At 45.0% G+C, this 24,657-nt stretch overlaps 1 protein-coding gene across 2 annotated transcripts in view; it reads right to left on the reverse strand.

Annotated features, from left to right (window-relative positions):
- CCDC6 (coiled-coil domain containing 6) overlaps positions 1 to 23,970 on the reverse strand; it is a 109,190-nt gene extending 85,220 nt beyond the window's left edge. The window contains exon 1 of one of the 2 annotated variants that reach the window (XM_043596391.1): positions 22,857 to 23,964. In XM_043596391.1, coding sequence (XP_043452326.1) covers positions 22,857 to 23,165 — 309 coding nt within the window. In that variant the 5' untranslated portion in view covers positions 23,166 to 23,964. Of the gene's footprint in view, positions 1 to 22,856 lie in introns of both variants that reach the window. The other variant, XM_043596392.1, reaches the window with a different exon arrangement.
- Between the last annotated feature and the right edge of the window lie 687 nt (positions 23,971 to 24,657).

Genomic DNA, 24,657 nt, shown 5'->3' on the forward strand with positions numbered 1-24,657 from the left:
GGAGCCATCACCTCCTTCCCGAGGCTCTGTATTTAGAAACCCGGCTCCCCTTTTCTTCTCTTCACTCTTCCCTATTCTATCAACTGAACTCATGGAAGCACGGGTGAATGATAGGAAAAATCTAACCAGTACATTTCATTGCAAGGTTGCTCAAATTATAAATCTTGTCCAACGAGACTGTATTAAAAGCCTGTGTTCCTTTTATTGGTTCTACTTACAGAAAGTGGAGTGAACTCAATTGATTGTGTGTTTCATGGGGAAATCCATTTTACTCTTAAACTTCTAAAACAGATTTGAGAACGTGGGCTAGGACCTATCATGTGAACTGATGGTGACTGGAATGGAAAGCCTGTCTTAAGAAAACAGATCTATAGACTCTGAGCACAATACATGCCAGAAAGTTTCATGTACTGTTGTTAGAGTTCAAAATCCTCAACAGAGAGCCCCATACTTTGAACAATCATAATACTTCCTACCATTTTGCAAAGACCGTCACCTTCTTATATGACCCAAGGGAGTGATCTATGCTAGCCAAAGATAGGTCTTTAGTGCTACTCCAAAAACAGTTTGAAAGAATGAGATGTATGTCATTAGGTGAAAAAGCAGGATAGAGAAGAACACATGCAATGTGTTCCCACCGCTGTATGTTTTCTTAAGGGCTCAGCCAATATAGCCCCACATAAACTATGTGCATAAACGATATCCAGAAAAACACTTAACAACTAAGAAAAGATTAACAGTAGTTACATCTATGAAGACAAACCAGGGTCAAGGATAAGAAACTACCTACTATGGGGCGCCTGGGTGGCTCAGTCAGTTAAGCATCCGACTTCAGCTCAGGTCATGATCTCACGGTTCGCGAGTTCAAGCCCGGGGTCGGGCTCTGTGCTGACAGCCTGGAGCCTGCTTCAGACTGTGTGTCTCCCTCTCTCTCTGCCCCTCCCCAGCTCATGCTCTGTGTCTCTCTCTCAAAAAATGAATAAAACATTTAAAAAATTTTTTTTAATTTTTTTTTAAAGAAACTACCTTTCATTTTAATATGGCTTGAATTCCACATGCACCAATTACAAGTTTTAAATCTACCTTTCCAAAAAACATAAAACTAGGTCTTTCAGTTTTAACACGGATCAACGTATGCATTTTATGTTGGAGGAACAGAAGTCTCAGGTGATCTCCACAAAGAGTAACAGCAAGCAGGCTCAGTGGTTAGGGACAAGTGATGAGCAGTTAGTATTACTTAATGACTGAATAAAGAAAGAACACAGGACGCATTTTGGGGAAAATGCCAGTAGGATGTTCCTGCTTATCGTCATCTACAGACTTAAACCCACCAAGTGCAAAGAGACAGAACAGCCATGAGCAGGAAACACAGAAGAGCTCTCTACCTTACAAACTTGGTATATAAGCAAGCCCTGTGGGGTGGGGTTCCTGGTGCCCTCTGCAGACCCGGACCACACCCTAGATAACCCAATTCTTCTCCATTCCTCTCCCCAGGCACTAATCCTTGCATAAGGAAGGGAATTTTCCAACATCTGACCCTTACTGAGACCCAGCCCAAGACGCTAATATTAACTGATCCTCCCCACTCACCTTTAACCTCCACTCTGGCCCCAGCCTCTGGCCTACCTCACTGGTAGTACGAGCGAATCCACCTTTTCATCCAGGCTCTCTTTCCATCCCCAACATAAGCAGTCAAAGTCTGAAATATGCACAGGAGACATTTCAGAGACAGCTAGAACACAAAAATGCACAGGCTCCAATAAGGAATGTCTAAAGTCTCTGACTCCTTCAGTGTACAGATTAAAGGGATCCTCGACACATTTCTAAGATTCTAAGAAATCCCACTGAGGACATGTGAAGAGTCTACCACCTAAGGATCTAAGATTCTAACAGATGTGAGAACATACCCTCTGCCAACTCCGCCTTTTTTTCTTCCCTTGTACAACGAAAGCACAAAACAGGCTACTCACCTTTCATCTAGAATGAGCACAGAATAAAATGTGACCCGGGGCAGAAGGGAAAAATCCATTTTGGATACATTTAGTCCTGTATCTACAGATTCTCCACCTTCATTCCTTCTCTAATCCTCCAACCAAGTCAGAAAGTTTGCTGAACAAGCAGTAAATCTTTTTGCCATATTTGGATATTAAAACATGAAGACTACTGGCAAAAACACATCCTAATGAAAAACTAAAAAGGAATGGATTAAAATGGTATTTTTGCAAACCAAATTAATTCATCTGAAGAAAGTTCTAGAATGGCATAGTCACTGGAATAAAGACTATTCCTAACTTAAAAGCACGTATGCCAGCACTGCTCCTTGAAGTAGATGCTCTAGATACTAAATGTTGTCCTGAAGCTGCAGGATGAGAAGCATGGACGTGGCCTTGGCAGAGCCCACATTCTAGAAGACAGTCTCCTCTTCTGTGTGACATTTTTAATACATGTTATTCAACAAAATTCTCAACTGATTTAATTTGTATATCCTCATAAGATTTGTCATACAAATCAGGATAAAACCACCCATCACAACACATTTCAGTTTTTAGTCAGAACATGTGTTTTCTGAAAGAAGAGGAAGTGTAGAGTACAAAGAACAGTTTACAAACCAAGAGACCTGGGTTGAAGTTCTGACAGACACTACTACTGGCTTCCATTGTGGACTTGGATAAGTCATTTCCCTGGTCTATCATTTGTAAAAAATAAGCATTAGACTAGCAGTAAATGGCATTTAAGGTATTCTCAACTCCAAAATTTGAAGACGGCAAGAGCTAAAGCTAAAGAAGTCTCTTCCCTTCAAATGGATGCCTTACATATTTCACCACTGGTTCAGGTTTTATTCACAGTAGCATCAGAAGACAGACTATGAACACTGTCAAAATCTGCCCCACCTACTTCCAGATCCTTCCTCAGGCCACATCCAGATCGCACCCTGACCACAATCTCTCAGTTCCTCAAACTTACCATGCTTCTGTGGCCATCAGGATTTTTGCATGGCCTGTTCCCTTGGCCCAGAACATGTTTTTACCAATCCTCTCCATGGTTGACTTTTATTTATCATTCATATAATGGCAGCCCAAATGTCACCACAGAAAAGGTCTCCCTGGCTGCCCTAACCTAGTCGAGTTCCTGATTGTATCCTCTGAAAACCATATGCATGTTTCTTTTTTTGTTGTTTTTAAGTTTATTCATTTATTTTTGAGAAAGAGCAAGAGAAGAGAGCATGTGTGCGAGCAGGGGAAAGACAGAGCAAGGGAAAGAGAAAATCCCAAGTAGGCTCTGCACGGTCTTCAGAGCCTGATGTGGGTGGGGTTCGAACTCACAAACTGCGAGATCATGACTTGAGTCCAAGTCAGGAGTCAGATACTCGACCAACTTAAGCCACCCAGGTGCCCCTGCATTACCTTTCAAGGCATCTATCACAATTTTAACTGTGCAATGTGAAATTAGTTGTCTGATGTCTATCCCCTTCTGCCTCACCCCCACCCCACACCCAGCTAGAACACAAGCCCCAAGAGGCAGGGAATGTCCCCTAGACCCTATCACAGTACCTGGCACACAGAATCTCCTCAGAATTACTTATGAGATGAACAAAGATGACTGGCTAAATGTGAAAGAACGTTAAATTCAATTTAAGGTCCAGAGCTTTCAACCTATCTTTAAGCAGGGGAAATGGAAAATACTGCAAAGTAAAATAAAACCACCAGATAAAGAGTCTGAAACTAACCAGGAGAGAGAAATAATGACAATTAAACAAGTCCATTTAAGAAGGTTCTGGAGAGAGGAAAGGCTACCCTCATAATACCCAAAATGCAAACAATTCAGTAACTGATCAATTCATCACAGGAGACTTATGGTAATTCAAGATCGTAGACAACAAATGAAGTGATAGTATAAAGAAAGACAAGGGAGAAAAAGGATACCAGGAGATGTGCCCCTAATATTCAGCCATGAATTCAAGTCATTGAAAGCAATCTGAAAGAATACCTAGCATTGTTACCTCTAGGATTTCTTCTGAATCTCTAAGATTTTAATTTTTTAAGTAATCTCTACACCACGTGGGGCTCTAACTTACAACTCTGAGATCAAAAGTTGCACACTCTCCTGACTGAGCCAGCCAGGCGCCCATGAATCTCTCTTAAATGCACTATGTTATCATTTCAATAAAAACACAGTAGTAGCCACCCTACACTTTTTTCCAAAAGAGTAAATACACAGCAAAGTTTTACCTAATATGGTAATAATATTTCCTGTAGATTATGACATTAAGAAAGCATAAAGGTAATAGTATTTCCTGTACATTATGACATTAAGAAAGCGTAAAGAAACTTCACTGTGGCAAACAAAAAAACAAAAACAAAAACAAAAAAAGACCCAATGCCAAAAGCCAAGTCAAAAGATAAATGAAAATGGGAAATTTTTTTCCTACTTTGACTACTAGAAAAAAGGGCAAGTCCCTGTAATATATGGAGTGCTAAGAAAATGGCCAAGGGAAAGACCAACACCCCAGCAGACAATTAAAAACTGTGAAGTGGGCATTTGCAGAAAAAGAAACACATATGCTTACCCATCCCCTTGAGAGAAATGCAAACTACACCAAGATGCTATTTTTCCCCAGACCAGCAAAATCCAGGTTTGATAAAAGCATGGTATGGGGCCACCATTATCTCACTCATATCCTACTAATGGAAGTGTAAATGAGTACAAGCGCTATCAAGGGCGATTTGGCTACATCTGTTCTATTACACATCGACAGTACATCTGAAGCAGCAACATCACTTCTGGGAATTTACCCAGGAATTCAGTACTGTAAAGTGGAGTCATTTTGCACAGGTGTGATTTCTGGCTCTGCCCCTCTCTGGTTTAGGACTTCAGACAAGTTACCTAATCCTTGGTGAGCCTCAGTTTCCTCATCTGTAAAATGGAGACAATACTGGCTACTTCACAGGCCTAATTTGAGGACTGAGCCAATTTAAGGAAAAGGCTTAAGAGAGTGGCTGGTACGTAAGATGCACTAGACAAGCATTAGCAAATGCAGTGTATCCTCTTAGATACATTCACCCATATGCAAAATGATCCATGTTCAAGGTTACTGTAACAACATGAGACCAAAGACTGAAAACAAACTGGATACCCAATGGTAAGAGACAGCCAGACAATGAATGACAATGCAACTGTAAGAGAGAATGAAGAAGTTAATGAATGTACTGTTACGGAAAATTCTCCAAACAAAAAAACATCTGTACCACCTTTTGTGTAAAAGGGAAGGGGAGCGCATATCATGAGATGCCTTTCTATTAAAAAAAAAAAAATGCCAATTAAAAAATTAGAATTTTTTAGGTAATTATGTGACGTGATACAGACATTAGCTAAAGCCATGGTGGTAACGATTTAGAAGTCTACCAAATCAACAGGTACACCTTAAACTTACACAATGCTTTCTGTCAATTAGGTCTCAAGAAAGCCGAAAAAAAGAACAGGGAAGGGGCACCTGGGTGGCTCAGTCGGTTGAGCAACCAACTTCAGCTCAGGTCATGATCTCACAGCTCGTGAGTTTGAGCCCCGCGTCGGGCTCTGTGCTGACAGCTCAGAGCCTGGAGCCTGCTTTGGATTCTGTGTCTCCCTCTCTCTCTGCCCCTAACCCACTCGCATTCTGTCTCTGTCTCTCTCTAAAATAAAAAAGCACTAAAAAAAAAAAAAAAAAAAAAAAGAACAGAGGGAGAAAAAGAACATTTTTAATGGCAGCATCTTTTTCAAACCTTAGGTGAAAGTAATATCTACTCACAATTGTATACACCAACAATTCCCAAACTTCGTTGCTGGTAATTTTGGAATTACCTGGGAATCTTTAAAATTACTAAGGCCTGGCTCCTATCCTCATACACTGAAGTATGGGACCCTGGGTATCACGACTTTTAAAATTCTCCAGGTGATTTGGATGGAGAGGAAAGTCTGGAATCCACAGACTGGAAGGTGAGAGGCTACTAGTTAGAGAGGTCAGATGAGCGTCCCAACAAAGAGCCACTGCTCTGAAAATAAACGAAGTCCCAAGCCCCCAGGTCAGCAGCCCACTTCAAACACTAGCTGACTTAGGCAAATTAAGAGCAAGGTAAAATTGTCTAGACCATCCCATGGAGGTGATTTCAACAGCCAGGACTCCACACACTTCTTTTTCTATGCCCAGGGCTTGGCCACCCTGCACCAGCCCCCACTGAGGCCTCTTATCACATGGAGTGGCCCTCCTGCAGAGCCCAGCACACATTTGGATAACTTCTGGTAAAAGGAGACTCACTCCCTTCACCAAACTTCAGCCAAGGAGCTAACAACCCAGGCCATCTACCCTGCTATCCGCCCATCCCATTTGTCAGCACTGCTGCACGGCCAATAATTTAATCACATTTCACCTGATTCTTTATTTTTAAGTTGAGACTCCCACTACCCCACCACCACCACCCTCTTACACACACAGACTTCCTGTGAGGCTCAAATGAAATAACCATGTTAACACCATTCTGTATCTGCTGCACAAGCTGCAGATTTCAGAGCTGCAGACTCTGGGCAAAGATGCTCATTTTTCTACCTGTCCAGAAGACATCTGTCTGCACACACTGCCCACAGCTTCCTGTCTGGTGCTCTCCAGCCCTGCGTGGCTTCACATAAGACACTACACCAGACTTTCTAGAAGCCCTAGATGCCAGCCCATCTTCTTAAGGCATGATTTCTCCAGAAAGCTCATCAGACACTTCCTAGCGAAAAGCCAGGGAAGACTGCAAAGGACGCCTCACTTCATACCTCCTTGCAACAGACCTGCAAAAGCTGTGATTCTTGCCACACACACACCAGACAGTGACCAGAACTCCACACCACTGGGCAACATGAGGGCTGGGAAGCCAGACTGCATACCTTCCTGAGAGCAGAACACATGATTGGGATGCTTGGGGACTAAGCACCAAGAAGCAGAGCAGCAGGTAAAAGGTCCCAATACCAGCTGCCAGCACACTTAGCAGGAAGAGATTTAGATCTAGGGCTAGCAGGCTCAAGGCACAGGGGTAAAGGCTTAAAGCAGAGAAGCAACGATAACACATTTGATTCCAGAAAAGTCTCTCCTGTTTACCTTTCAAACACAAATTTACTACAGGAAATACTTTTTTTTCTTAGATGTGATACATAATGGTATGTGGTTATAAATCCTTATCAGCGATGCAAACTCAACTATTTATAGGTGAAACAATCTCAAGACTGACCACATGTTGATAATTGGTCAAGCTGGATGGTTTGCAAATTCACTTTCCTTTTGTGTATGCTTAAAATTTTCCATAATAAAAGTTTAAACAAAATCCTCTAACATCATAAAAACAAATTTCACAGCAGGAGAATGTGAGAAATGTATTCTAACAGCATGATCAAGTGCCAGACATTCAGCAGGGAGACAAGGCCACTAAGCCACTAACTTGAGCAGCTATTTTTCCTCCCAAGGCATCAGCCTCCTCATCAGAGCCCTGGGGCCCGTGACAGGACTGCCACTGGCCGTGAACTCCTTTCTGGTGCTGGCCAGGCATCCCGAGCTGTTTCCCACTGTTGAATGCCGCATGCTCTATCAGAAGCGGCTGGTCTTGAGGATATTCAAGGTGTCAGCTCCCCACCTGTCTCTCCTCTGTGAGAAAATTCATGTCAGCCATAAAGGACGACATGGACACACAAGAAAGCATTCTAGGAGAGGGGCTTCTGAGGCTCAAGAAAGACACACAGGAAAGGCCGCAAGTGTCAATTCAGCCATTCAGAGCTGGAGGAGCTGCTACAAGCGGAGCCTGTGGTTTCCAGCGGCCATGCCTCCATCCATGCAGATCTCCCTGGCATGTCCTTCACTCACATCCTCCTGGGGAAATAAAAACCTACAAGTCCGCCAACACTCTGTCATCTGTGAAGTGTTCGACGACAGCCCAGGCCAAACATAGCCGTTCCATTTTCATTTCTTCCTGAGCCAGTCCCAGGTCTGACTGGCCCCAGATCCCCGCTGCCCTCCTCCCACTCTGCACGGGGTGACCTCTGAAGGCTGAAACTCCCAGTCCCCTGAAGCCAGCTAACTGCCCCTGGGTGTAGCCAGGCAGAGGTACTGGCAAGAGACTGGAGGCTGGGAGAAGGGAGAATCGGGGTGTTCTTCCCCTTCTTATCCACCCTAGGCAGCATTCCTGTCTCAAGGCCCAGCTGGCTCCAGCTTTCTCTTGGTGCCCCCTGCCCCTGGGTTGATAACACTTCCTCCTCCCTCTGTCCTCCAGAGGAGGATGGGAGTGATATCCTGCTGTTCCAAACTCTCTGCACCCCCAAGGAGTGGTCTTCTCTACAGCTCCCCTACTGGGGCAACCAGGCCCTGGATTACATCCGCTTCCTCTCGCTCCACACAGTTTCCTCTTTACTGTGTGAGCCCTGCATGGGTGACTCGCCATCTTCCTTCAACTGTGCCATGGTCGCTGCTTTCTCACCAGTCTCTCCCACCAGCCCCTCAGCCTCTTCACAGCAGGCCCCAGGTCTGCTTGGGCTTCCGATGCCCTTAGCTCAGGGCCAGGCACTCAGTTATTCATCATACCCCGCCGTGCTCCTAAAAGGACGTCTCAAGCGTAGAGCCAGCACTTGGTAGATATCCAAAATCGGCTGAGTTAAATAAACACCAAGGATACCTCATAATCTTTTAAAGTTATAGGAAGGTCACAAGAAAACTCTCGGAAACATCTTTAAGGGACAGTAAGAAGGATGCTTTTGAGAGGAAACTGATTCTACGGATTTACCACCCATGAATTACAGCAACTTCCCAGACAACAGGCCAAGGACTAAGGTTATGAATTTAAAAAACAAAACTGTGCTATGTTCCCAGCTCCTACAAGAACTTTCAAAGACCCTTATAGCTGCAGGAATACACCCCAGTGGCTAAGAGCAGGGGCTCCAGGGGCAGGCTGCCAAGTCCTGGCCCCACCACCTATGAGCTGACTGACCCCAGACCTCAGCTCCCTCAGCCTGTAAAGTGGCACGATTGTGCCCTGTGGCTTTGTTTCCGGAGCTAACTCAATTAAACAGGCGCACAGTGCCATCAGTCACTATCCACAGCATAGCTCCAGGGTCTCCAATCCAAGTGCCTTCGGAACAGGAAGGAAATAAGCAAGTGCAGCTGCTGTAGGCGTGAGAAGCAGCAGAAGTGATGCCCAAGACAACCAGAGCATCCGTGCCTGTCCCACCACATTCTCTTTCAGAAGTCTTCTAAATCTCCAAAGCTAAACCACTCGCTGTGGGCCACACGCAGGCTGCCAGTGAGTCATCCCTGAATCCTAAACAAGCCTTCCCAGGGAACAGGAGAAGACTGAGGCCCCAAAATAATATGCGATCGTCACCTGGCCCCAGGAACTGTGAGAAGCCAAGAGGCCCCATTCTTCCCATGCCATCTCAGGTTGAGAAGGAAAGGAGAAATGAAATGAGAGGGTTGGTAACACATGGCCAAAGAGAAGGGACACCTGAGGCACACAAAGGTGGCTTCCAGAGAGGAACAAATAAATACGTGGGTGGTGGAAGGGCAGAAAAAGTGAAAGCAAACAGAGTAGTTGAGGAAGAAGAAGGGCTGAGGTCCTGAAAACCCCGACAAGCCACACTAAGGAAAGCGCACTGGGTTGGCTTTGTGAAAGAAAAAGAAAATGGGCCAATCCATAATAACTGGACAAAGAGGGAAAAGGAAGTCACGTGCTGCCTGTGTCCTGAGGGCTTTCAGAAGTCACCTCATTCATGAGGCAAAACTGAGAGCTAAGATAATATGATCTGTTTTTAAAGAAGGCATGTTGTCTTTGGGGTCAGATAAAAGGCCAAATGATCACAGAACCAGGAAGAAGCAAAATGGAGATATTTTTAAGTCCTATGGGTTTTAAGACTGCTGGATAAAATACAGGATGCGTCATTAAATCTGCATTTCATATAATTTCTTAGTATACCTAGTTCCATGCAACACTTGGAACATACATATACTAAAAAAGTATTCATTGTTTATCTGAAATTCAAATATGGTTCCTCATCCTGTTTTTATTTGCCAAATCTGGCAACCCTATCTGGTTTCCAAATCTCTCTCCATTATATCAAGTTCACTCAAAGAACCTTGGGGTGGAAAAACAAAGGAGCTTATGAATAAAACTGAAAGGAGGGATAATCCACACAGATGGCCTAGCGGAGAATGCTGTTCTGCAACACATAAAATCGAGAGCATAAAAACGAAAAAGGTGAGCAGTGGGACCCACAGGAAAGTGAGAACTAGAGAAAGAATACACTGTGGCAGTGCTATGTGGCAAAGCCTAATGGTTTTCATCTGTGGGCTAACAAGTGAATTCCAACTGCCTTTTCACATCACCCAACAGAAATTCCAATGACCCAGAGCTACAGGGCTCTGGGCCAAGCAAGAGCGAACCAAATAAAGGATTAAAGTCATTAGTGCTAATCTCTCTTACCTGAAAAAGAATGGGAAGGCATTCAAAGTACTTTGGGAGGGGGACTGAGACAGACCAAAAGACTCCAACAGTCTTGGCTTATGGCCACACCTCCTCAGCAAAGTAGTAAGGGCTTTCCTGGGTTCCAGAAGGCTTACTTTAACTTATTTACAATGCTGGCTGAGTCCCTGAATTATACCAACTGTCCTCCTTGCCCCCCTTCCATTATACCAAAAGCCTTCACACTGGGACAATAAAACCACAACCGTGCCCTGGTGAAAAGCATGTTCCTTCAACCTTCAAAAAGTCCCATTTCTATTGCTAGAGAGAAAGATCCAGAGGCAACAGAAAGAGTACAGGTCACTTGAGGAGTCCCCTGCAGACAGAAAACTACCAGCCTCCCACAGACTGGTCCTGGCTCACAAGCTGGAGCTGTCCTTCATCATTCAGGAACCGCAAACCTGCAAAGTCAGTCAATTTCAAAGACATTCATGTTTTGGCTTCTGTTCTTTAGACCAGCAGCTAAACAGGAGTGGCACTGGTGTCTCAGCCATCAAAGCCCACCCTCTGGAATCCACACTCCCTTGAAACAGGGTCAGAAGTCACAAAACAGAGAAGCTAGCTTTGACTGTCTGCTGCCCACAGTGCTAAAGACAGAAAACTAGGAAAAGGCACACGTCGGCTCCTATTTCAAGAAATGACGGAAAGAGCCCTACAACCGACCTACAAGGAAAAATGCATCTCTTTTAGGAAACATGTTTGCCTCTTGCTCTCCTTTTATTTTTACGCCACCACACAGGCTGGCTTACTCCTGACTCACCAAACCCTAGGAAATCGGCCAGGTTCCCAGGCATCCCAAACTGCCAGAGAAACACAGGCCCTAAAAAGCCAGGATGCAGAACTCCCCAACTTAAGGCCTCCAGACAGCTCAGGGCTTGGGGCCTCAATCGCCTCCCCCCTCAGCTTTCCAGATGTTATTTTGATAACACCATCTTACGAAGAAAAAAGTTTTGATTCTGAAATATATTTTGGAAAACAATAGGAAGTATGGGGGTACTAATAATCTAAATACCATATTCCACGGGAATATTAGTTCACAAATTATCAAAACACTCTGATGTGCATGCTCTCATTTTACACCTACAACAGCAGTAGGACAGAGGTATGCTAAAGAAGGTAGTAAGCCCACCACGGTTCACAGGCTCTGAACGCAATGTAACTTAGCTAGTAAGGTGGCCGGAGCCTCCAATGACTGGGAGCCACGTCCCGCAGGGCCTCGCATCCTCTGGTGTGCCACCCTCCTTTCCCACTGCCCAGTGAGCACTGCTGAGGGAAGGGGTGGGGTGACCCAGAGGGCACACGCCAGAACAGTTCCACAGACACACAAAATGGGGATACTGCACAGCTTTAAAAAACCCTACCTCTATATGCAACAACAGAGATACTGTTTAATATCAGTAAATATACAAACTAGGATATCAAAGCAAAGAATCCAGACACGCAATAAAAACGTTCCGTATAAAACCACTTATGGGAAGTTTAAAAATAAGCAAAACAAATCTACAGTGACAGAAGTCAGTGCAAGGTTATTTTCTGGGGTGTGAGGACTAGAACAGAGGACAGGGGAGGTTGGTGAAGGAAATGATGATAATAGCGTAGCTTGAGCAGGGTGATGATGACACTGGTGAATTCATTTGTAAGTTCATGCAGCATAAATTTGTGCATTCAAACCTTGTGCACTTCATTGTAAGCATGTCATACTCCATTAGAGTTTATGAAAACCTGGGCACCCCCAAAACAAATCCCACAAAGTTTACGGAGCATCTCCTACAGCGTCAAGGCTGTGGGAGAAATGATCGATCCTTCAAATGGCAGGACTTTTCTGCACCAGTCGCATGTGAGGTACCCTCAGACTGCCTATGTTCAAATCCCTGTTCTACCACTTACTGTGACCCTCAAGGTGTCACTGACACCTACACCTCATTTCTTCCTCCGATACATGGAGATGGCAAAGGGTTGCTAGGAGTTCCCACAAAAAGTGTTTTGAAATGTACCAGGCACACAGTAAAAGACAGTACCATGTAGCTACCACCATGGAATAAGACAGATCATCTCACAGGTGATAAATGACAAAGTATGTGCCTTCAAATAGCTTAGGAGGAAAACACGAAGAAATGTCGGCACTAAGCAGCCAGAGCAGATTATGAAAATACAGGACTGTTCCTATTGTTCCCCTGTCCCCTCCCCACCCCCCTTCTGCAGTCAGCTCCTGGAGGGGAGCCAGAAATGGCACCCACCAGGCTTGCCTAGCAGGGTCCTGCTCTCCTCCCCAGTTTGCCTCCTTTCCCCAACACTCAGGTTCTGAGTCAGGGAGGAATGCCCCTCTTGCCACGCCTCTGCCCCCATCTTCCTCTAGATTAACTTCCATTTATCCTTCAGGCTGTAGCTTAAAAATCACAGCCTGGACTACGGTCCCCACTTGCAGATTGAGTCAGGGGCCCTTCACCAACTTCCCAAGTGCTGTCTCATCCCACTGATATATATGGCACATTGCCTAGTATACAGCAGGTGATCAATACGTTTGTTTAAAAAAGAAAAAAAATCCACTATGACTGCGCTTGTCAGACTATTTTTAAGTAGAGGTTATAAAAGAAGTACAAAGAGACTGATTCCAGACTGGGACAGGAGCAAAGGGAGGGAGAAGAGGGGAGCCCAGATGGCTGTGCTATAAGCACAGGGGCAACCTACCAGGGTTCCCTGGATAGGCCACAGGCTGCCCCCTCCCATCACCATTTCTCTTCCAAGGCAGGGAGTCTGCTACCCTGGAAACACCCCCTTAGGCCTGGCATCCCGGGAATTTGTCGTGGTGACAGGGCAGCCGTGACTGCTCTCACTGAAGGAACAGGAGTGCAGAAAACGAGGAGGAAAACGCCCACAACAAAATAAAGACAAAACTGATCATAAATTGACTTATACCCCACCCTCCCCAGGCTGTGCAGCCTGCACTTATGCTCTGAGGACAGGCCTGCATTCAAATTCCGCCCCCCGCTCCACCCGCGGCCTGCGTTGGAAAGCTGGCAAGTTATATAACCTCTCTGAGCCATTACAGCAGTACTGACCCCACAGGATGGTGCTAAGGGTTAAATAAGAAAATACAAGCAGATCCCTCCCAACAGTACCTAACCCCACAGTAAGTGCTGCATGAATATTAGCTGTTATCACAGCAACACAATCTGCTTTGGAAATAGAGCAATGCTGGTAAATAAGAATTGTTAATTAATTTTTTCAATCTTTTGGGTTTTTTCAACTTTTCTTAAATTGTGATCTATTCAAAATGCCATCAAGGAAATTAATTGCTTGCAACACACACACACACACACAAAGAGGGGCGCCTGGGTAGTTCAGTAGGTGGAGCATGCGACTCGATCTCAGGGTTGAGTCCCACGCTGGGTGTAGACATGACTTAAAAATAAAATCTTTTTAAAAGTTAATTAATTTTAAAAAAATACAAAATTTAAATTAAAAAAAAAAAAGTACCCATGATTGATGAGGAGTCAGGGCAAAGTCCTGTCCCCTGACAGTGGGTTACTCCCTCCCAAGGTTCTTCTTGAGAGGGTGCCTCCTCTAAATGCAAAGTAGGACCAAAAGTGCTGAGCCCAGGGCTGGGGTACCATCCATGTTTGCTGAATGACAGAAAACCAGATGAGGGAAAGCCCCAATAACAATAAAAACTGGAGATGGAGCAAGATAACAACAGCACTTTAAAATCTTTTCAGTCCCAATTCATAACTTTAACACCAGGATAATAAAAAACAGCTAGCTGCTTTTGTAGATCACTATAAACTTTTCCTTTAAAAATTTTTTAAAAGTAATTTTTAAGTCACTAAGAATAGAGGTTATTAGGGCCTACAGGTAAAGGGAAATGAGGAGGTATTATTTAATAGAGACAGTTTCTGTTTGGGATAGTAAGTTCTGGAAATGGGTAATGGTTGCACAACACTGTGAATGCACTTAATGCCACTAGATTGTACACTTATGGTTAAACTGGTAACTTAATGTTGTGTATATTTTACTGTATTTTTTTAATGTTTATTTATTTATTTTGAAAAGTGTATGGGGGGGAGGGGCAAAGAGAGAGAGGGAGAGAGAGAGAACCCCAAGCAAGCTCCCTGCTGTCAGCACTGATCCTGAGTGGGCTCGAACTCACAAACTGCAAGATCATGACCTGCGCTGAAGTCAGACGATTAACCGACTGCGCCACCCAGGCGCCACTATGGTGTATATGTTTAAATTGTACTCTGGTTAGCAAAGATGTTAAAAGCATCTAGCCAATTTTTTTCTCCTCAAATTTTAGTGTTTCTATAATCAGAAGCTCCTAAATGAAGCAGAGACACAATGTTTTGACTCTCAGCAAATGTCTTTGTTTAGATAAATTAAGGCCTGTCTAGTGAAGACCAAAAAAAAAAAAAAAAAAAAAAAAAAAAAAAAGGAAAAAAAAAAAAACACCACCAAAAACAAAAATCTCAATAGAATAAAAGTTATTATTTGAGTTGGTATATTAGGATAACAGAAAAACAATCACCACTTACATGAAAATAATGTCACAAGTTGAGAAGCTCTTTCTATAATTAAACACCAAATAAATTATTTTTCTCAAGACTATTTTAACCTTTCTAATTCAGTCACAAAAAGCCAACTGCACAAAAAAGACTCTTTGCTTAGGAAAGCAACACATGAAGTGTTTGTTTCATCTACTGCAGGTACTAGATTTCGAAGAACTTTCCTTAGCTCATACAGACTTCCATGTTGTTTTCACTCTGTCACTTTCCTCTTTCCTTCTATGGAAAACTTTTTTGAATCATGACCAATGTCTGGCTAAATATCCTAACTCTGCTCCTCAGTACCAAGTGGCCTCATTTGATCCGAGGTGCCCTGAGATGCCCTGGAGGGTATTAGCCAGATCACCCTGGACACACACCTGGCACCCACAGGAGGCTGGTCTGATCTGGAACAGATGCATGGAAGATTATCCCGTCAATCAACACTGCTTAAAAAAAAAAAAAACAAAAAAAAACTGGAATTTGGAATTGCCCATAAACTAGTATCTCTAATTAACTTTTCTGTATGAAGTCTTTACTTTCACATGGTTTGGGATTAAAGACTTAGGAAATTCGATCCATCCAACAGTATTCCATGAAAGGAATGTGGGTGGGCCTCAGGGCATAACAGGAATAGAGGAAAAACCACCTAGATCATTTCAATCTACCAGCAGATGCAAATTATAAAATTAAGACATCAGTGGCATTTCTTTTCAATCACCACAAAAACAAAAAAGAAAATTAAAAACAAACAAAAACCTCCCAGTACCACCTCAACATAGAAAACTGAGCAACCCGTTCTCCCCATCTTGGCCTTATAAAACCAACTACAAGCTAATTAAACTGTGAGTGAAGAGGGCACATCATTTCCCTTGAAGGGACTCAACAAGACAAAGAAGGTGACATAGCCCTCCCTGGAACCCCTAAAAGAGTCTGCTGAACCTCCTTTCTTGCTTGCACCTGCACTTCACCACTCTCTGGACTGGAAAGTGCTGGAGAGGGAATGGCTGTTCCTCTGCTGAGTCGCTACATCAGCAAGCCAGGGCCAAGCTGACGGCAAGTCCAGTGTAATGCTTGGGAAGCTGCTAGAGAAGACCTTTCACTGCTTCTGAGTGCTTCAGAGCACTGGCACCCAGGAGGCCAGTACTCCGAGAAGTACTGGGAGGTTGAATCGTGCCTATTTTTCAGGCTGTACTCCTCACATACCATTTTGTGCCTTACTGACAAGGCAAAGGGGGGAAGAAATCACAGAAAATTTCCCATCATTAAATAAGTATTATAATGAATTTTAATCACTAAACTGTACCCCATACATTAGAGCTAGGGACCAATAATAAGGGGGTGGGTTATTTCTAAATAAACCATAAATCAAACAATTAGCCTTTTTGAACATTCTTCTCACCTAAATGAGAACACCTCTGCAAAGTAAGGTTTGTAATTTACTGGAATGAACACTGAAATAAAACTCACAGCTGTGAGTTTCACAGCCATGAAAGATAAGAAAATTTGACAATATTGGGGAAGGAAGAGTTTTCAAGTTAACACCACTCTGAGATCCTGATGATTAGAAACATTTTCCAGAGCATTAGTTTCCCTGTCAAAAAATTTCAACCACCACCAAGCAAGAACACACTGAACCTGTGAACACTGACTTCACCAGCTTTGACAATAATTCAATCTATCTAAAAGCAGCTGCATTGTGATTGAAAACAAAAAGCAACACCTACCCACTGAGGGAAGAAGTATGGGAGGGAAAGAGGAAGAGGAAGGTTACTCCTGGTTCAGCCTGGCTGTAGTTTTGAAAAGGTCAGATGAGCATTTCTAGGTGTAAATGCAATGATCGCTGCAAGGCATTTAAGAAGAAATGCAAGCACACTGCGTGTGACACCATTACCAAGCCCCTGCAACTCCACCCTGCAAGCCTTCCATGGACATCTACAAGGATTCAGCCAAGTCTCTCTCCCAATCTCCTTTGCAGATACTTCCCCAAATAAAGCTTCAGGTCGCGGGTACTTGCAGAGATGCACCATAGCACATTGTTTCCCAGAGGCAGCTGTGGGGCATTTCAAAACTAACGCAAGTCATGAGAAAACACTGAAATGGTCTGTCACCATTACCAAAACTGAAGTGGTAAATCTGAACATGCCAACAGAACCACATTTTCCCCCTAAAAGCCTGGCTCAAAAATCCTTGGAAAGGTGAAACTGAAGACACTTTGTCCCCCTTTCAGAGGTGAAGTGTATCTTGAACATCTAGATATAGCTACAAGGTAACCTTTAACCTCACCCACCCTTAGAAAACAAGAGCTTGGGTTGCATTGATTGTAATGGTCCCCCAAAGTATACACTGTATTCATTCATCCATCTAGCCTCTTTAACCAACCCCTGCGAAACCCATATGTGCTGTTGTTCAGAACACATGCAGCAGGAGAGTGACCCTATTAGTACAAGGACAAGACAGAATGGGCACAAAACAACAACCACTGCAGTACCCAGGGCCTCCTGAGTCAACTCAACATACCCTTGAGTATCTACCACATGCCAGGCACTGAGAAATGGGAGTGAACAAAGCAAAATCTGCCCCTGGAAGAATGTATACCCCTGCTGAGGGGCACCTATGTGATGGGGTGGTAGAGGGAGTGACAGATGGGTCCTGTGGGAGCACATGAATGGGCACAAAGCCCACTGTGTGGCTGGTACAGAGGCAGTGGCAATGCGCACTGGGGTGGGGGTGGAAAAGGTAGTATAGTCTACTAGGATTTACGAGGTAGAAGGGAAGGGAGGAGTCAGGGATAGCAGTAAGGGCAGGAAGTCTATCCCAGAGGAGTCAGAGAGACCTATTGAAATTCCAGCAACTAGCAGTTCAACCAAGTGAAAGCTTCTAGACGTTGAGGGGTAGGTGTGTGAAGCAAGCAGGGGCCAGAGCAAGAAGGGCCTGGTAAACCACAGAAAGTTTACCTGGATCCAGAGGGTAATGGAGAGCCACTGAATGTTTTTAAACAGGCAATGACTAGTTTCAGATTTTTGCTGTAGGCCAGTGTCTCTGGTCTTGAACAAGAGTCACTGCAAACCAGGTACTGGTGATTCTCCCACCCCAGCAAAACAAAAGGAACACCGCAAAAGACTGTCACAATCTCCTCTAACATTCTGTATTTTTTTAATCAAATACAATTACATTACATGAAACAGAAGAGACATCAACATGAAGAATTTCAACTGCAGAAGAAAGCTAACCATATAGCCTTTGTAACAAAACTGAACCATGTACAATTAGACCTAACTGTGAAGTCAGACGTTCTCAAAGTTCTGTCTAAAGCTGGGTGTTTTCCATTAAGAATCTAAGCGGGGAAAAAAAAATTTTAACAACAACAAAAAAAGACATACACCACACCTCTTTACAAGGGCAATGTCAATCTGACAACTTCAGAGTCTGCCAAAATTAAGTCTTAAAAATGGAAAATAGTGTATTAAGCTTCCAGAGTAAATAACCCCAAATCCACAACATTTACTATATGGAAGATTTTATTGGTTAATGAAACCATTACACTGTTGATGTTTAAAATAGCCAGGCTTTCTAATCATGCCATACAAACCTGTTTTTCTACTGTAACTTCAAAATTCCTTTGTATTTCTGTATTTCCCTAAAGTTCTATAATAAAGAACTAACTTTATAGTTAGAGAAAGATACTCAAATACTAGGCCTTTATTTTCAAACCAGACACATGCTATTAGGTCTGAACCAGTCTAGAAAAGGCATACGCCTTAGAGACTAGCCATGCCAGGTGAAAGCTCCACTTATACTGAGAATACTAGCAGCTCATCTAGAACTGTAAAACCATCCAACTAACGCCCATTATAGCATTTCCTCATCTCAGAGACCACCACCCCTGGACACCTCTTACTACAATGAATCAGATCATCTCCAATTACATTTTCACCCACAATAAAAGCAGGATAAATCTAGCGTAACATATAAAAGCTATTCAACAGACTGAGCATTTGTTTTTTGTGTACTTTCTCCACGCCAAAGAAGAAATTATGAGCTATAATCAGCATCCTGGTTCCACTGCTGATTTACTGGGAGAAATTGGATAATCACTCAAAAACATTCCACTCTTCGCGTAAGCCCCAAGTAAAACATACTAGGGGCAAGCTCGTGACTCCCAGATGCACCAGGCACTTGGACACACGGATGAAAGGCCTCATCCAGTTGATTCTTCCCTAGAGATTATGTTTAACTTTATCATACAGATGCTGAGAACAGGGACCCATGAAACCGGTCCTTTATTAAATAGGTAGCATGATCCAAGTAAGCATTTATATACCAAAATACACAGAAATGATCACTAGTTAAGATTTCTACTAGCCTTTGGACTGGTTTTTAAAAGAGGGCACAACAATTAGGTACCTACACACCTATCAGAATGGCCAAAATCCAAAACAATGACAACAGCAAAAGCTGGCAAGTATGTGGATCAACAGGAATGCTCACTCACTCCTGGTAGGAATGCAACATGGTACAGCCACTTTGGAAAGACAATTGAGCCGTTGCTTAACAAAAATACTCTAACCATACAATCCAGTAATTGCACTCTTTGGTATTTACTCAAAACAGCTGAAATCTTTTGTCCACACAAAGCCCTGCACACAGATGTCTGGTGCAGCTCTACTCTTAATTGCCAAACCTTGGAAACAACTAAGTCCTTCACAGGTTAATGGATTACTATGAAGACAGTAAAAAAAGATCAGTGGGTGCTAGGTTAGGGAGGGATGAGAAGGCAAAGCACAGAGGAGTTTTAAAGTACTTGGTCTACTCTGCAGGATACTACAATAGTAGATACGTGTCATTATACATTTGTCCAAACCCACAGAATGTACAAACACCAAGATGAACCCTAATGTAAACTAAGGACTTTGGGTGATTATGATGGGTCAAAGTTGGTTCATCAGTTGGAACAAATGCACCACTCTGGTGGGGAGTGTTGATAATGGGGGAGGGGAAGGACAAGGAATATGTGAGAAATCTCTGTACTTTCCCCTCAATTTTGCTGCAAACCTAAAACTACTCTAAAAAAATAAGCTGCTAAAAAAAAAAAAAAAAAGAGCCACACTCTTCCACAGTGTGGCTGATTAGCAGTGTACCTTCCTGGACTTATGCAGGGAAAAGGAAAGACACTCACAATCACCTTTAGTGCTCAAGAATATTAAAGTTAATATTGTAAGTAAAGGAACTAATAAGAGCCAGGAGAGCAAGTAATAGGATTATGACACCATCTTCCCTTTAAATTAACTAAAATATGAAAAATCTAGCAAGGCCTTCATTGAATTGAATATAGGCCTTATCACAAACTTTCTAGGCAGATACTAATAAGGGCTACGTTTAACTTAGAGTTGTTAGGAGTCGTCCAGCTTAACCTTGACAGAAACTACGACACAGTATTGTTCAGTGGGCTCCTTACACCCACAGACCCATTTCACACAGTCACACACATCTCTCCTCCCATATTGCATACATGAGAGGTCAAGCCCACTTCAACACAACCTGGGTCCAAAATTCTCAAAAGCTTAAAAGAACTCTTCTCTGCATTTGCCTTAATAACACCTGTCAAATACTAAGGAACCAGGTAAACCACAAGCATTTTTGTTTCCTTGAAAGTATGAATTAGAGATCAAAGAAGAACTGAGTACCAAAAGGTACTTGTAGGCTGTCATCTAAAACAGTATTAAAACTCTACTCAGTACGGCCACATTTCACAAAGTATATCTGGTGGGGTGTCAGTTTTAGCTGAGGGTAAGTGCTAAGAAATAAAGCTACCACCTCACACACTCGTCAAACCAAGTGTTCAGAAGGCCTCCAATCTTATGCACCAGGAATGAACACATTTGTCCATGTGAAGCCAACGTGTTTGTGTATAATTTACAGACCTACTTATAATACGGTCAACTGTCAAACAGATACCCTTTCACAGTATCTCCACCCCTAATCCTCTCTCCCAAACAAACAAAAACAGCCTGAATTGCTCACGGTATACAAGAGGCTAGAGATTCTGTTTCATATAAGTTTTACTACTTTCTATGGTTCACATTCTCCAAGAGACTAACCCTCTCATTTACTAACTCAAACCTTAAATAAACTGCTTCCACCAACTTCCCCCTCTTCTCAAACCCCCACTCAGCAGAGAACTCCCTCTCGGCCAAGAAAGCTAGAGAAGGCTTGGAAGTGGCTGCCTCTGCAAATTCCTCCCTCTTCCTACCAAAAGGGCACTTCAAGAACTTGACAGTCTGGAAACGCGTGAATGTTGTTCCCATTCCATTCACCAGGACTGGATTTGAGCATGCAAAGTGTCTTTCTATAATCAATTTCTATTTAGGCTGCCAATCACACTGAAACTTTGGTGGAAATCTGCTTCTTAAGCAAATTCAGAATGCCATCCAGGTCCCATGTATGAGCTAGCACTGGGGGAGCATACACACCCACTCACACATACACACTCACTTCTCTGCTGAAGACTTTTTCTGGCACAGGGGCATCCTAAACTTGCCCCGTTTCATTTCCAGACTGTCATCTTTGATCCATTCCCAAATTCATGTTTTTTTCTCCATCTGAAGGTTCAGTCTCATCAGCTACAATGCAGCAACTATGGTAATTTATGCCCTTGATTTCTTGACATTTTCTTCTCAGCTCCTGGCTGGGAAACTGTTTTGATCTGAATAGAGTTGTCTGTATGGGGATTCTGCATGTTAATGATGTGGCTAGCTGGCAGGGATATTAGGTGAGAGCACACGGTGTACTTTTTCCAGTTATGTTTCGCCTCATCACGGCTATAGTGGCCTTTCTAACCGCCTGCTTCGCTAGGAGGGAGACTACACACCTAATCTTACCCTCTTCGGGTGAGCCTCGGGCGCCAGGTGGAAACAGGACAGTCTGTTCTCTCATCAAGTATCTGGACTCAGAGGCTAAATATCCCTAGACACTCCACCACCAATGAAGCAAACACACGTACATCCTCCTCCGCAAGGGAAAAGGAGTCAGTCGATACCCTTCACGGTTTCAGCCTGTCCAAGCTGCACACCCACCCTTCACTCTATCCAGGTTTAGTGTAAGATGCTGCATTCTCCAGGCTGTGCACTGCCGCTGGCACCCCTTACACTCAACCCGAACCAAGGAAAGGACTTCCAACGGAGGTGGGAGCATCAGCTCCGGTACCCGCCCTTCCCTCTCAATCCTGGCCAGAAAACTCCACTTCCCGGATTCCCAGCCATTCTCTCCCGCCCCCTCCCCGGGCGATCAAGCTAGCGCCGTACAGATGCCAGCGAAGTGCCCAGCCCAGCTACGCAGCCCCCGCACCCTAAGGCAGGCCCCCGGAACCTAATCCGGCTTCCTCCCTCTCCCATAGCCTAGGGGTCCCCAGATTCTGGACGTACACCTCAGGCACGCTGTGACTGAAAAAAAAAAAAAAAAAAAAAAGTCCCACCCCGCCCCCCAGCCACGACACCAGTCTCCACCACTGCCCGGGAGGGGCCTCCTCCCCAGTGGCGAAAAGAGAATGTGGGTGGTTGTCCCAGCAGCTTTCTCCCGCACCCCGCGAGGGGCCTGACCCCTGAGGGAGGCCAGACTCGCGTGGCCCCAAAGGGACACCTCCCTCTTCCCGACCCTCCAGGGGCCAGCAGTTCTTGGCAGAGTGTGCTCGCTGCAGGTCCCCGGAAGGCTCGGGGAGTTCGGGGGCTGCCCGGTCCAGGTGCAACCTCTCCCGGAGGCGGGCGGAGGTCGGCGCCGCGGCGCGCCCCCCGGGGGAGCAACTCACGATGGTCACGCTGGCTTTGCGTAGGTCGCGGTTTTCCTCCTGCAGCGCCTTGCACTTGAGTTTGTAGGTCTCCAGCTCGATCTTCAGCACCTTGTTCTCCTGCTGCAGCGAGGCCAGGCGGTTGGTGAGCTCCTCCAGGCGGAACGGCGAGATGACAATGCCCCCCGACTTCCCACCGCCGCCGCCTCCCCCTCCGCCACCGCCACCGCCGCCGCCCGAGGTCGATGAGCAGGACGACTGCATGGCGGCCGAGCTGCTGCTGTTGCCCCCCGCCCCGTCCGTGTCGCTCTCGCTGGCGCTGTCCGCCATGTCCGCGGCGGGCTGGGGAAAGGAGGAGGAGGAGGAGGAGGAGGAGGAGCAGGGAGGCGGCGGCGACGAAGGCCGGGCTGCGAATGAGTGGGCGCCGGGCGAGCACAGGGGAGCGCCGAGCTGGGCGCCTGGCAGCAGGGCGCAGACTCCGAGCGGCGGCGAGAGAAAGAGAGGGAGCTTCCCGCTGCCAAGGGACCTCCTCTGCCAGAGAACAGAGACCCCGCCCGGGCTCGGGCAGTACTGCACTGGGGCTCGCTCCAGCCGGGCCTGGCGCGCTCGCTAGGCCGCCCTAAAGAGCTGGCCGAAAGCTCCGGGACCCGCCCGCCGCCACCGCCGGGGCCCGCCTCCCGGCGCCTGCCGGCGGGCCAGGGACTCGCGGGCCCAGCCGGGGCGGGAAGGCCAGGTCAGCCCTCGCACCAGCTGCGCGCTGGCCGCACGTGTTCCGAAGGAGGGCCTCCCGGCCCCCCGACCCAAGCCCCCAGACGCCCAGCCTCTTCCGGGCTCGCGCCGGCTCCCGGGAAAAGGAAACCCGGTGCCCCGCTAGCCTCGCAGGTGTCGGGGACACGTGGAAAGGTCACGCCGGCTCCCGCATTCAGCCGTGGCCGGGCTGTGGCCGGGCCGTGGCCCCGTCTTCCGCCGACTGCGTGTGCTCCTGTCTCCCTCTGTCTGTTTGAAACATACACGCAGCCCTTTGAGTTTTATCTTCTCGGAGAGCTCAACTGGGAAGCCTAGGATAGCGCTAAGAGAACAGAAAGTTCCCCTGCCAGGAGCCCGAGTGGGGTGGAACAACAGCAGCCACAGGTTAACCTCGTTAAGAATTTGCGGAAGAGACATGCCACTCTCTTTGCTCCTCCTCCTAATAATCTCATAAACCACACTGCGCTCAATCTTTAAACAAGGTGCAACTTTCTTTTCTTTTTCTCTTCACATTTTGAGAACAGTGCCAGGACGTGTCACGCAATAGGATTAAGAGACTAGCGTTTATCTAATCCAAAAAGAAAAAAGAAACACTTTCTGTGGATTAAAACCCATCTCTTTAAGTGCCAGTTTTCTAAGGTAACTGCAGACAAAGCATTATGCTGTACAAATAATGATGATTAAGTGGGAATACAGCATAACCATCACCCTCTTGCCCACTTCCAGAAAACTTTAATAGGTTAAAAATAAAGCATTAATTACTCTGATGTGATCTAATTCAGGGTTCTAGTTTTGAAGCATAAGAAATTCTAAATAACCTTTTATTCCCCCTCTTCTCTCCCAAAGAAAGGCTTGCAGGAAATCCGCCCAGCAGGTGAGACGATTCTAAACATCTTTAAACTGTTGACACAAAACAGCTTTCACTTATGTATAAAAATTGGAAAGTGAAACTGACCAGACTAGTTATTACCAAGCTTAGTCAAGGGAAGAACAGACACTTGGAAACAGAAAATAGGAAAGAAAAAAAAAAAAAAAGGTGTGAAAATTTTCTATTGCTTTGAACTTTTGGAAAAGT

Source organism: Prionailurus bengalensis, chromosome D2 (genome assembly GCF_016509475.1).
Source record: "Prionailurus bengalensis isolate Pbe53 chromosome D2, Fcat_Pben_1.1_paternal_pri, whole genome shotgun sequence".
NCBI classification, from domain to species: domain Eukaryota; kingdom Metazoa; phylum Chordata; class Mammalia; order Carnivora; family Felidae; genus Prionailurus; species Prionailurus bengalensis.